We start from the raw sequence: 14,844 nt of genomic DNA, 5'->3' as shown, positions 1-14,844 counted from the left end.
AATCATAATTTATACTATCGTTTAGAACACACTTGCGTCTAGTTTGAAGTTATTTCCTCTTCACAAGGATTGGCTAGAATAATGGAATTAGGATTATTTTCAACACTAATTTGTGAATTAGAGAGACGATCAATATTATGAATAGAAGTGAGAATTTGATCATCATAAAAATCATAGATTGGAATGGGTTCTTGAATGTTTAAATTATGAGTATAATTAATTGTTTAAAAATGAGAATTATTTGAAACAATCTCTCAGTTAAGTTTCTCTTCATTTTCAAGTAATATTTGACTTTGATCATGAGGATTTAATGTACAAGAAGATAAATCAACATCCTCAATTTTATAGTAATTATCATAACTGATTTTAAAACATCCATTAAAATTATCTTCATTCTCATCTGATGTATCAAAACAAGAAGGAATATGGAGCACATGTTCATAAATGCTAGAAGCATGATCAATGAATGATTCTCTCTCTTGATGAAAAGTAATTGGCAATTTATTTATATCAGCCTCTCTGTTTTCTAAAACAACATTAAAGTAAAGGGGGGTTAAATTTCTATTAGAAAAAATATCAGGATAGAGGTGAAAATGTGAATCGGAAGAAATGAATTTCAAAATATCTGTATTTGTGAATTCTTGTGCATTTTCTTCATTGAGAATTTCATATTCTAGATCATTTACTTGGCTAATTATGCTTTCTTGAAGAATTTTCTCTGGCTACCCTGAATTTTGCATTTGATCAACATGATCAAATTCAAAAATTTGTACAGCAACTCACATATTATTGGAAATTTCATTTTTTTCTTGTACTCGTTGATTTATCATATGATTTTCTAAATTTAGTTCATACTGAATTTCAGATTTCATGGCAAATAGTCCTTCAAGTTTATTTGTGATTTCTTCTTGTAGTTTTTTATCAAATTCATGCAGGCTTTGTGATAAAAGTTCATTAGCGTGATTATCATTAACACTGTAAGAGTTGTGTAATAGATTTAAGAATTTATCATACATGGCCTAGGCTACTTCATGATGATTGATTTCCACCTCTATATCATAGTTTTTGATAATACTACTGGAAGTTTAGGGAGATTCATAAAAACTTGAAATTGTCTCATACGGATTTGAAATGGGAGGAAGAGAACAAATATATTCAAAGAAATCTACGAATTCATTTCCTAAACGTTTATCTTCAACTTTGAATGTCAAGCAAATTAATTGAAATCTAGTAGTAAAATATAAAAGAGATTCATTTTCAAATCTTCGTAAATCTTCTAATTCATCACATATATGTTCATAATCATAACCATCAAATTTATAAAAGAACATCGTGATAAATTGATCCCAACTATGAATAGAGGAAACATGAAGAAATTTACACCAATTTCTGGCTTTTCTTAATAATGTAAGAGTAAAAATCTTTCATAGAATACCTTTATTAATATCATGAAAAATAAAATTTGAAAAAAGTTAAATGTATTGTAAGGTATGATCAAATGAGAAGTATTACTCTTACCAGTAAACTTTACCTTTTACAAGTGTCTTACTATTTCTGACGGACTATTAACAGATGCGCGTCTAGATATACAACTCCTAGTGGGAAGTTTAAGATGAGCCACTATGATTAAAATAAAAACTTTAAAATATTAAAACACTAAAAGGCAATAAGTCTTCAGGCCCTTCCTTCTAGTACCAAAAATGTTGAAGTCTCAAACTTCTTTGCCTACAACATTATAAGGGAGACCACCCGGTCAGGAACTTAGAGCATCTTCTTTTCCATTGAAATGTTGGTTTCGACTGGTTAAAATAAGTGAAGTTACCTTCTCTCTATCTCCACTGGCTTAAAATATGGCTTTCACCTACCAATGGAGAAGAGACATATGATCATTCCTCCTCCTAATCAGGGAAGAAAGTGATCCTTTAGCTGATTTGGGGCTCAACCAAGCTACAACTAAATTTTTCCTCTTTCATAAGAGAACTTCTAGGAATGTAGAATGAAATATAAATTTTAATTAATCCTAAAATGTAATAAAAGGAAAAGAGCCTAAACCTATCTTAATTACGAAGATGTAGATCTAACCCAATGAAGAGAAAAGTAATTAAATGATTGAGATTTAAATATGTCTGGATTATAATGAATATAGAGCTAAAGCAGTAGTTTTGATTAGATGATGTTATGAATACCAAAACACATTACTTTCAGTGATTTATTAACTAAGATAATTAATCAACAAGATTTAGGGAGTAGTTCACAAAATGATGATGATCATTAAATCAATAACTCGAATGATTAAACAATAATACAAGGAAATAGCTCACATAATATTACTTTTTTTTAAGACAAAATTAAAATTATGGTCTCTAAGTAAGTAGTTACTCAGAAATCAGAGTTTAATATATAAGAGGAGAGATAAAAAAATATAATTACAATAACTCACTCACATAGACAATAGCCCACAAATATGACTAAAAATCACATGTCTATTCTATTATAAAATAAAACTAGTATCAAAACAATAGTATCTTGAATACAAATTTATCAAGTCCAATTCCGTTACTCTGATCTCCAACAGCCCTCTATAATTGAGAAACTCTATTAATGAAACAAGAGATGCAATAGTGAAAACTCTTCTCAGCATACACAATTCAGATATGTAAAGGATAAATCTCTTTATTCCTCAGATCTGAGATTAAAATCTCCTCCCCTCTACAACCCTAAATCCATATTACCATATTGCTTTTAGAATCGTGAATTGTAAAGTAGAGAAGGCCTTTCTCCTTGATTCCAATCCCTAGTCTCTGTCAAGGAGATTATATTTATACAGGGCATAAGGTCAAATCGTGAAAATAAAATTAGCTCCATGTATCTCTCAAAAACCAATATAATAATAAAAGAAATTAAATTAGGTGTCTTCTTCATGTTAAATCATAAGCGAGATTTAAATCTCCTCTGTTTGATAAAGTGCCCAGTTTAGCTGGTTGTTGAGTTCGATTTATTTTTTGTTGATAACCCCTGAGCAGATTGCCTGACGAGATCACTCTATTCATGGTATTAGTCTTTGTTTAAGATTTTTCTTCTATCTATTTTTATTTGGATCTCGACACATGGTTGAGTGGTTGTTGATTGAATGATCTATTTAATTTGGCCCAAGTGTTTCCATTACAACAATCTCCTCATTTTAGAACTCCAGTGTGTCACATGGCAGAGAGTGTTCAAAAATCCCGGATCAAATTGTTACATCCTCCTTATCGACCCTGGGTTCATCCCTATTTCAGTCAAACATAGTTTATTAGTTCTAATATTAAACTTAACCAAAACCAAATCAAAAACTATACGCAACAAACTTCCCTCAAAACCATTGAAAATAAACTTTTCAATTATTATAACAGTGGCGACATATGGAAGTGACAAGTGACAAGAACCAAGTGCAATCGGAGAAAGGCTCATCGCAACTTTTGAAATGAGACAACAAAAAATATTTGTGATATTGGGAAGTTACAATAACGAGCGGATGAGAAATCATATTTAACTAGTTGTTATAACTATTATGGGTCCGGAATATTGGAGGTTTAATATGAGAGATTTTACAATTATTTTGATTAGACATGCATACACGATATTCTTATTAATCAAAACTTAAATCAAATTGGGTTGGGATATCAGAGCGAAAGCTTATCAGATATCGGAAATGAATGATTATCAGAAATTGAAGATTGTATGATATCAGATATTAGAAATCGGGGAAATTGTTATATCATAGTTTAGAGATCTGCAGAGTGGTAAATTGACATATCGGAGTAGAGGCCTTTATGGATATTATTTATTGGAGAAAGTGGAAATCAAATATCATGGAAATATGATATCAAAATTCGAAGGTGAATGAATATCGCATATCGGAGACCAGAGGTTTTGAGTGTTGACACATAACAAAACTCTGATAGGGATTCTCTGATATACGGGAGCAGAGGATTTTGATATCAGGGATTTTGAAAGGGATCATTCGATATCATTAACTTCTGGGTTTCCAATATGTACAACTACTTTAACAAAATAATACATCCGTTTTATAATATAAGACAAAGCCGCTATTTAGAAACTAAAATAATACAGCCACTATTAATAATAACGAATATATTGGTCTCGAGGGCTATTTTTTATTAATCCATGATGTTTAAAACAAAATCATATTTACAATTTTTATTAACAAACTAACTTAATCAAACTTAGGAAAAATATAAAAATAAAACAAGTGTAAATAAAAGGCACATTAGACATAAAATGAAGTAATCAAACTCAAAGGGCAGCGCCTATGTGTAAGCGCAACGCGTCTCCTACCTCCTTTATATAGCGACCTCAAATTATCATATATCAAGCTTTTTATGAATAAATGAGAGGGATTTGAGATTTTTCTGAAGATTAACCATGCAATTGGCCTCCCAAGGTGGTCGAATGCAAGATTTGTGGGTAATGATTACAATTTTAAATTGAAATGATGAATACATAGCATTGTCCTCCAAGTTGTTGTACCAATGATGATGTCATTATTGATCAAGATCTAACACTCTAACTGACTCAATATACCTTACAAATATGTGCCCATGATGACAAGGAATGGCAACATGACCTTTGCTCATGATTTTTTTATGAAACTTAACCCTAGACCTACTTAACTCAACCTCTGAGTATATAACGGACCATTGTTGTGAGTCTTGCCACACTTTGACATATTTACAATGAATAATAAAAAAATTATTCCAACCTTAGACCTAAAGCTTGATCTTCCACAAAATCATAGCCACACCTTTATACTTTTGACAAAATTTGAAAGACAAAATTTATTTCTGACTACTATGACTATAGGATACTAACAACTCCTACACTAGCTTTGATAGGTTGTTAGACCTCCAAGTCATGATAAAAGGTCCAAAACATTTATATATGTGATACCCATTATTATAATATCTATGATGTTATTGTATATTGAGCACATTATCATCAAAAATATAGTTGCACCAAATTAATTGAGCCATAAAAAAATGCATATATAAACAAATCAATGAACAAGCTTACTAGAGAGAACTAATAGTTCTAGATAACCATGTGTAGTATTCCATATGTAAAATACCTCTCCATTGCTATGGATCTTGATACACCATATACATGCATCCCTTTCCATAATTGCTTAAATCCATCAATCCATCATTGGAGGTGGATATCCATTCACTTATATTGTCTTCTACCTCGGATTATAAGAGCAAACATTAGATGTTCATTCTTCATGGAAAACGGTGGGAGAGTATTTTTATTAATCACTACCACTACCTAAATACAATAATTAGTATTTTAGAGAGAATATGAGTTAACTCCGTCCATAAATATAATCAATTATAAGCTCCATACTTCATCCTTAAATTTATGAGATCGAACATCGTTTACATGATTTAATTTTATTGATTCTATTAAAATTCATATAACTCTCGACTCTTTTCCCCTTTACAACACAACTATTTGGTTGCAATAACAAAATCATAGTTCCTTGGAATTATAGGCATGTACCTCTATATATTATAATGAGGACTATGTGCCTTTCCTTTTTTCTTGAACTTTCATACATATTTTATTCTTCCACATGTATACTTCTATATAGAATAGAATCATTTAAGCATGTGTGGTATGATATGTATTCAACCAAAAAATCTTTTCAACATATATTTTTACCTCTATGTCAAGAAAGATATTATAAATACCTTATGTTTGAGCATCTACAATTATTAGGCAACATAAATGTAGACCATCATCTAGCTTGGATAAAATCAACCATTTTCGATGTTAAGTGTGTGACAGTGTTACTTAAATAATTCAGGGAATTAATGGTTAGTCACCTTGAAAGCGTAAGCTTGAAACATGTGTGTTGCTTTCAAGTTGTACAATGACAAGTAGCCCGCTTGTTTAATTGCTTTACTTTAAATTAGCATTATTATTAACGTTGAGACCAATCATTATACGATAAGTTGTTAATATTTACATAACTTCAAAGTGAAAACACTTGAAGGCCTTAATGCTATTGAACGTTAGTCCCCTCGAAACTACAATAGCTTTATAGTATCGTCTCATATCCTTCCTTTCGACTACAATAAACTAAGGCACATTTCACTATGTGGTGGTTTAAATATGTGTTTTTTTAATAACTATTATTTTGGTTTTGTGTTTGTAGAATATATTAGAGTCATTTATGGAGGCAAAGCCAGAGGAATTTTTGGGACAACCAAAAGTGGTTAGAATCAGGTCAAAAAAAATTCAAAAATAATCTTGTAGAGGGAGTGTTTGAATCATCTTTTTGATGGTGAAAAGGATTCAGCACGATCAAAAATTTTCAAGACACCAATTTTCTGTTAGATTTTTTCAAAATACAATAAGAATTTCCATAACTTTCAAGGCAAAAAAACATAATTGTTAAATTACTATAAATATATTTATTAAAATTATCTTAACTAATTATATATTCTCTTAAAAGAATTCAATTATACCATTATAAATGAGTTTATAATTTTTAATATTTTATATAGTATTTTTAATTATTTAAAATATAAATTTTTATAAAAATAAATTAAATATTTAAAAATTTGATTTTTGAAAATTACATTACAATTTAAAAAATATCTACCAATTTTTAACAAAATTCTAAAATCAACTCCAATATATAAAATAACTGTTTCATATTTTCAGCAAATATTTTATACACTCACTGTCATGTACCCGTGACCCCATTAGTAAAAGGTTTTTTTTTTATATATGTACATATCATGGCTCATGATAATAATAATACCTTCTGTTGACTTAATTACACATGAATACATATATATTGTTACTTATATGCTTATACATTGGAAGCGCATATATTGTTTACATGTATGCTCACACATTGAGTTCGCATCTATACTATGGTGAAGCCTCTTACTATCTGTTGACTTGGTTAATGTGTCCGTGAGCCATTATGATTTGTACACCTCGGGATTGTTAAGGACTAAGATAATTTGGTTGATGATCGATACGCTCATCTCCAACTCGTGGCAAGGCCTCCGCATGAACCTTGGTGTTGTCAATTTAGCAACCCCAGGTTTGCCGCCGGCGTTCACCGCTGTGACAGGTGTACGCAGCATTCACTCCGCCTGGTCCGATCACGTGAAGGGGAGATGGGTTGGCATTAACTTTCCGGCTAACCCCTTTTGCCGCCTTATTCGAGGGTGAAGATGGCCCGGAGTGAATCCAAGGGCGGAGACGCCTCCAGGTGTCCCTTCCAAGGTATTGACGGTATAAGGGTTAATCTTCTCGACTGTTCGGCTTATTGTGTAGCTCGGCGACTCCTTACCATCCTCCGCGCCACCTTGTTCCAGTCTGAGTGCTGTTGGGAAATTCTTATTGCGCCGAGCGCTCATTCCTCCGCCGAGCGTGCATTCGGTCGCCGAGCACCCGCGCTGTTCATCATATACATTCTGCCGAAACTGTTGAGGTGAGACACAGGTGATATCCCACCGGCTCCGTCTCTTCTGTTCTTTGCTACGTTTCCTGCTGTTTTCTTTGTTTTCAGGTCGTTAAATGTATCCCCTCATGAAGTGATACTAATAGTTCCTTGCCGTGGGTGTGTGCATACAGCGGATTTCGATTCTGGTTCGATGCAGATAAGGTGGCCCTCCTTCGAGGCTGTGGTGCTCCCGGCCTTACCACAGGTGTGTCCCTCACAGGTTCATGGTGCGTGAATGTGGTTAAGGTTCTATTTTTCTTTTCCTTTGTTTGTTCTGACAGCAGAGGGTCTCCCCTACGCCTAGCCATAGCCCAACCTTACCCTATTGTGGTTGGTCGCAGGTGGCTACGGAAAACCCTCCACTGTCTTATTCTGTACCATTCCAGTGCTGGATATGGGTTCCTTCAAACCCTAGCGCTTCCAGTGTTTGAGGCTGGGAAAGTCTATGGAATGTGGGGACTGCGTTCGCGTCCTTCGTTAATTATGATTTGTATTGTTATACTGTTTTATATATTTAGTGGTTTTCCAGCCACGGCCTGTTGGATACAAATGTTGGGCGCAGACCCTTTTGTTTTTCTTTTAAATGAATTGTTACCGCCGTGCGGCTTTTCCCAGTTTGGCAATATATCTCTTGTTCTATTTCATGTTCAGCTACAAGTTCTCTTTTATATCAAGAGTGGTGTGGGTTCTGTCGACCTGGGTGCTGATTAATCCTGCACTACAAATTCTGTGTAATACTTGCGTTATGGTTATTTTAATTATGGTAGAGATTTTATATATATATAATGTTGTACATATTCGTAACCTCCTGTTACTGTTCAGTTTGTTCCATGACTGTTCCACAGGCAGAGTAAGCGGCTCGGTTACCCGGCCCTATGTTTACTCTGTATAAGGAACTAGTCCGAGATTTCGCTCATACCAAGAGCCAAAGTGTGGTTACTCGGTTTCATAACTCGGTTATTCCGCTAATTGCTGTGTATCGATTTCCGTGGATGATAGCCTAACACGGCGTGGTTTAATTTTCAAGTTCTGTCTGTTAACACATTTAAATTCCGGTTCTCTTTCTATGAGATTGCAGATTATATATGTGATCCGAGGTGCTCCAGTTGTTCGCTATGATAATTATTTCTTTAATTATATTTTTTTGTTGCAGGGTTAACCCGCACCACGGGGGTTACCCGATGCAAAAGGTTATGTTACTTCCTTATCTTTCTGTAATATATTCTGTTTCATGGATTCAAGCTATATTCTTGTGACAGGGTTACTGTTCTAGTTCAGTAATAAACCAGTGTTGTTGTCATTACTGCTTTGCTTACACCACCCTATAATTTCTTTAATTTGGCCAAAACTTTCTCTCCCGTTTAACCATTCGGGAAGGTAGCTACACTAACAGTTCTGTTACAGTCATCGTTTACCTATCCTTGCTCCTATTACTTCAACAACGAGACCATAAATTGTCTAATCTTGTTCTGGCTCCTGTTATCTTAACAGCGAGACCTTAAACTTGTCTGTTCGGGTCTATGTCCAGAACCTGGACACAAGTTCCTAAGCTTGTATGCTGACATGTACTGACCAATTATTTTTCATTAGGAAGTAGCAGTGGTAATTTTCAAGCAACAAATAACTCATATATCTTACAGCTACTTACAGAGTTTAACTCAAATGATTTGCAGATACTTACAGGAGATTAAGGGTTCAGTCTTACTTACCTGGTCTCTGCCAGCCCTTAAATCCTTTAGTAGTCACCTGCAAGTCTGTGCATACTATTTAGCTGCCCATCCATGAGACTCGTCCTTCGAGACCAGAGCCTCCCCCCTAGCTTCCTCTTGCCGGATCTCTATCCTCAGCAAGATCGCACTGTGTGCTCGACTATCTGGTCCTTACCAGACTTAGTCTTCAATTCCCTCTCTTTTTTTTGGCTTTCTTCTCTGCCTGTCTCTACAGCGCAGATTTTTGCCATTCCCCCTCCCTTTTCCCTGGAAACTTTCCAGTTAGGGAGGGTGGTTAAAGTCAGTTCCAATAACCGACTTTTCTTGCCAACTCCCTCCCAGGAGTTGCCAACATTATCATGAGTATTCTTCATTAAAATATTTTAATGCATTTGTAAAATAAAGAAATACTCTTAAGATTTTTTTTAAACAAACAATAAAATAGTCTTGCAATGTCATTCTTAATTCAGTCTTTTACCGTAGTGAAATTTAAATATTTACATATTCCCGGGGTCATCACATCTCCCCCCCCTGAGATTGGACATCGTCCCGATGTCTGCTGTTCACAAACAGCCCCGGATAAGCTTCCTTAAGAAGCTCTTCATCTTCCCAAGTGGCCTCATCAGGCCCATAGTGCTGCCACTACACTTTAACTTGGGTAATAACTCGCTTCCGCAGTTGCACTTCTCTCCAGTCGAGAATGCTCAGTTGTTCGACCAGGACCTCTCCTTCCAGTTTGGCCTGCAATCATCAACAATATCAGTCATTTCGCTTCCAAAATTCATATCCAATAATTCAACTGGAATCAGTCCTTACCCGTACATCTTGCCATTTGATCACATGCTTAGGGTCGTAGACGTATTTTTTTAGTATAGAAACATGGAAGACATTATGGATTTTAATGTGGCTTGGCAGAGCGAGCTGATAGGCTACTGGCCCGACTCTTGCCAAGACCTGGAAAGGTCCAAAATAGCGGGGTGCAAGTTTAGCGCAACCGCTCCATTGCAGGGTACTTTTCCTGGCTTGAATTCTTACATAAACATGGTCACCGACCTGGTACTCTTTGAACCTTCTTTTCCGATCTGCAAAATTCTTTTGTCGATCTTGAGCAGCCTTCAAATTAGTCCTCACCCTTTTTACCATGTCCTCCATTTCCTTGAGCATTTCTGGCCCCAACCTTAGTTTGTCCTCAGGGCCACTCCAGCTTGAGGGCGTACGACATTTCCGTCCGTACAAGACCTCAAAGGGAGTCATTTGTATTGATGTGTGATACCCATTGTTATATGCGAATTCCACCAAATGTAAATAATCTTCCCATTGCGTCGGTTTTTGCATTACACATGCTCTTAACATATCCTCCACAATCTGATTCACTCGTTCCGTCTGACCATCAGTCTGGGGGTGATAAGCTGTACTGAAATTCAGCTGTGTGCCCAGTTCTGCAAACAATGCTTTCCAAAAGGAGGATGTGAATTTTACATCTCGGTCTGATATTATTGTTTTCGGAAGCCCATGCAGTTTGAACACATTCTGCATGAAAATGTGGGCGATCTGCACTGCTCGGTAGGTAGATTGCACTGGTATAAAGTGTGCTGCCTTACTCAACTTGTCTACTACTACCATAATAGAGTCATTGTTCTTCTTTGTCCTCGGCAGTCCAGTTATGAAATCCATGGATATGATCTCCCATTTCCATTCTGGAATGGGTAAGGGTTGCAATAATCCTGCCGGATGTAAGTGTTCCGCCTTGATCTGCTGACATTCCAAGCACCGCGCTAAATATTCAGCTACATGCTTTTTCATTCCAGGCCAATAGTATCCCCTTCGAAGTGCGGTGAGCATCTTTTGGTATCCGGGGTGACCTGCATAGTGGCTGGTGTGAAATTCATCCAAAATCAGATTTTTAAGATTATTGTCATTAGGTACAAACAACCTTTTCTTATAGAGCAGCATTCCATCCTCATCTATTTCATACCCCTGCTGATTTTCTTTGCTGGGAAGTGGTATTTGCTGCTTCATTTGCTGGTATTCGGCATCTTGATCTGCCGTTGTTTTTATCATTTCTAGCAAGGGGTTCTTCCATTTACTGAGCGTAACTTCATATAAGCATTGCACCTTTCGGCTCAGTGCGTCAGCCACGCGGTTTTCCTTTCCTTTCAGATGCTTAATGTCGAAATCAAATCCACTTAAGAAATCTGCCCAACGGGCTTGCCTTGCATTCAGGGTGGGCTGACTGAAGTAATTTGTCAAGCTGTGATGGTCTGTCAACAACAGAAATTTCCTTCCCAGAAGATAATGCTGCCACATTTTAAGTGCATGTATGACGGCTGCCAATTCTAAGTCGTAGGCAGAATATTTCTGCTCATGCTCCTTCAACTTCCTCGACTCATAGGCGATCACCTTTCCCTCTTGCATTAACACACCGCCCACGCCTTCTCGACTTGCATCGGTACATACCACATAATCCTTATCAGGATCAGCTATACTCAAGATGGGAGCAGAGGTAAGCAAATGCTTAAGTCGTTCAAAGCTTTGCTGACATTCTGAATTCCATTTGAATGTCCTTCCTTTCTTCTGCAAGGAGGTGATAGGATATGCTACCCTTGAGAAGCCTTCCACAAATCTTCTATAATAACCAGCCAATCCCATGAAAGACCTGATATCCGCCACATCCTTAGGTACGGGCCAATCCATTATGGTCTTTATTTTCTCAGGGTCCACTGCAATCCCTTCCTTTGTAATTACATGGCCTAAATACTGTATCTCCTCTTTGTAGAAATCGCACTTGCTGAGTTTAGCATACAGTTGATGCTCTCGAAGAGTTTGCAGTACCAACCGGAGGTGTTCCTCGTGCTCCTCCTTAGAACGAGAATAAATCAAAATATCGTCGATGAAGATCAATACAAATTTATCTAAAAATCGATGGAACACACTGTTCATTAAGCACATGAAAGTGGCGGGTGCATTAGTCAACCCGAAAGGTAGCACTACGAATTCGTAGTGTCCATACCGGGTTCTGAAAGCGGTTTTAGCGATGTCCTCTTCCTTAATTCTGATCTGATGGTAACCAGATCGCAAATCAATCTTAGAAAATATTGTCGCGCCCTTGACTTGATCAAAAAGTTCATCGATCCGAGGTAGGGGATATTTATTTTTGATCATGAGCTTGTTTAGCTGTCGGTAATCTATACACATTCGGAGGGTTCCGTCTTTCTTCCTGACAAATAACACCGGAGCTCCCCATGGAGACACACTGGGACGGATATAATTTTTGTCTAGCAATTCCTGTAATTGCATTTTTAATTCGGTCAACTCGGGTACACTCATTCTGTAAGGTGCCCGCGAAACCGGTGCTGCCCCTAGTAGCAATTCAATGGTGAAGTCAATATCCCTTTTTGGGGGTAGCCCAGGGATTTCTTCCGGAAACACATCCGCGAATTCTTTTATTACCGGAAGGTTGTCCAGCGTGGCCGTTTTGTCCTTGGTTTCTGCATAACCCACCTGAATGGCATATATCTGGCATCTTTTTTTGATGCACTTAGCTAGCTGGGATGCAGTGATTGGCCGGACCTGCACTGGTCGTTTAATCCCTTGCATCTCTTGTTCCTTTCCAAAATCATCCTTGTAATGAATGGTTTTCGTCTTGCAGTTCACTACTGCCCAGTGCTTTTCTAGCCAATCCATCCCGATGAGGATGTCATATGAACCAAGTGGAAGGATATTCAGATCTGCTATTACTGGCTGTCCTGCTATTGTTAAGGGGCAGTTATTAATTTTCGCCATGACTCGCCTCTTAGCCCCCGTGGCTAGCTGTACCAGCCAAGGGTTCCTGAATTTTTCAGGCTGTAATTTACACTGTTCAACTATCTTTGGGCTAATATAACTTAAAGTAGCTCCTGGATCAATTAGAACAGTGATAGAAAGGTCTAAAATTTTACCTTCAAATTCTACCATGGCGGGCTGGTACTCTGCCTGGCGGTCGTCCAGAGCTGCGTTAATCCTTGGCACGCTTCGTCCCACATCGCTGACGGTTGATGCCTCATGAATCTGGGATATCTGATTAGTTCCCTTCTGTTGCGGACAGTTCTTGACATAGTGCGGTCCGCCACAACCCCAGCACTGCACTGGGGGTCTGGTTATTCCTTCGCTGTCCAGCTTGGCAGATTGTTCGCTCATTCTGGTTTCACCGATTGTCTTTGATTTGAACGAACCTCTTGGTGTTGTTTTGCTGTTCTGCCCTTTACTGCTTCCTTTAATTCCTCCGCCTCGGCCTCCTTTATTGTTTCCAGCAGTTTTACTACTCTTTTTCTCACTCCATTTCCTATTGGAAACGTCCCCTTTCTGTTTGTTCTGCTGATAACAGATTCTGGCCTTGCGAATAGCTTCATCCATTGTTCTAGGATTGTCAAATTCAATCCTTTCTCTCATATACATGGGTAAACTACTAACAAATCTTTGCACCTTGGCTTTTTCTTCCTTAAGGTAGGGCACATAGCGAAGCAGGGAGGTAAAACGATTAATAAACTCATCCATAGTCTGCTGTCCCAATCGCAGATCATGAAATTCCTTTGCCTTTTCGTCATAAAAGCGCTCAGTTAAATATCTTTCTTTGAAGTATTTCTGGAACTTTTCCCACGTTATGGTTCGTTCGCTTACCCCTTTGACGATTTTAACCTCCTCCCACCACAGGGTTGCTTTCCCTTGTAACTGAAAGATAGCCAACCGTGCCTTCAGGTTATGGTCATATTCATACAGCTGGAAATATTTGTTCATGTTAATTAGCCATGCTTCAGCCGCTTCCTCTTGTTCCCCATCAAAGTGTGGGGGTTTGATTTTCCGGAATTCTCCCTGTAATTCCACTCTTTGACGTTTTGAGGTCTGCTGTTCGGATGCATTGCCAGATTGATCCTCTCCTTCCTCCGAATTTTCAGGTTCCGCTTGGTAGTGCTGTTCCTCCGTCATCCTCTGTTGTTCTGCACTAGGATTGGCTAGCGGCGGGTTCTGTCTTTCAGACAGACTTTTTAAAATTCTTTCTTGCTCCATTGTCAACCGTGCATTATCCTCCCGCAACCGAGCCATCTCATTTTTCAGATCCTGGACTGTCTCCAATATAGCCAGGTTCGTGCTCCGTGTCTCCTCACCAAGCTGTACCCACAGCTCTGGGTTATCTCTAGGATTTGTTGCAGGTCCCTGTTCTGCTGTGGACCTGTGCGGAGCGCTGCTAGCTCTCTGCATACTTACTGTTACTATCTAGCGTCTTCTGTTGTTCTTCTTTTTTTTTTTTTTTACCTGGTATGAAATCAGGGAAATATTGACACTGTGAGTTACATTGCACATTTTAGTTACTAAAAAAAAATCAATACTATGATCACCTCCACAATATTGACATGTTTAGGCTCGTCCCAGAGGTCACAGTATGGGAACCTCTGCTCTGATACCAATTTGTCACGTACCCGTGACCCCATTAGTAAATTTTTTTTTTTTATATATGTACATATCATGGCTCATGATAATAATAATACCTTCTGTTGACTTAATTACGCATGAATACATATATATTGTTACTTATATGCTTATACATTGGAAGCACATATATTGTTTACATGTATG

At 37.3% G+C, this 14,844-nt stretch overlaps 1 protein-coding gene across 1 annotated transcript; it reads right to left on the bottom strand.

The window, feature by feature from the left end:
• Nucleotides 1-9,876: 9,876 nt before the first annotated feature.
• On the bottom strand, nt 9,877-14,469 carry LOC149164857 (uncharacterized). The gene is made up of 10 exons (XM_089429624.1): nt 14,095-14,469; nt 13,891-13,989; nt 13,186-13,584; nt 12,556-13,044; nt 12,226-12,291; nt 11,993-12,093; nt 11,635-11,890; nt 10,995-11,397; nt 10,189-10,811; nt 9,877-9,975 (listed from the first exon to the last, which is right to left on the bottom strand). The coding sequence occupies exons 1-10, from the start codon at nt 14,467-14,469 to the stop codon at nt 9,877-9,879; spliced, it is 2,910 nt and encodes a 969-aa protein (XP_089285750.1).
• Between the last annotated feature and the right edge of the window lie 375 nt (nt 14,470-14,844).

This window comes from Pinus tabuliformis, chromosome 5_1, assembly GCF_031772625.1.
Source record: "Pinus tabuliformis cultivar Carrire ecotype Pingquan chromosome 5_1, CPIR1, whole genome shotgun sequence".
Classification (NCBI taxonomy): domain Eukaryota; kingdom Viridiplantae; phylum Streptophyta; class Pinopsida; order Pinales; family Pinaceae; genus Pinus; species Pinus tabuliformis.
This window is presented reverse-complemented; position numbering and strand designations above follow the sequence as displayed.

Excerpts from the sequence above, each read along its gene's own strand:
- LOC149164857 (XM_089429624.1), bottom strand. The coding sequence starts at position 14,469 with ATGCAGAGAGCTAGCAGCGCTCCGCACAGGTCCACAGCAGAACAGGGA. Across the intron at positions 12,094-12,225 it reads GGTATGGACACTACGAATTC|GAGGAGCACGAGGAACACCT; the intron begins GTAGTGCTACCT and ends TCTCGTTCTAAG. Across the intron at positions 11,891-11,992 it reads TTCTACAAAGAGGAGATACA|GTCTTTCATGGGATTGGCTG; the intron begins GTATTTAGGCCA and ends GGCGGATATCAG.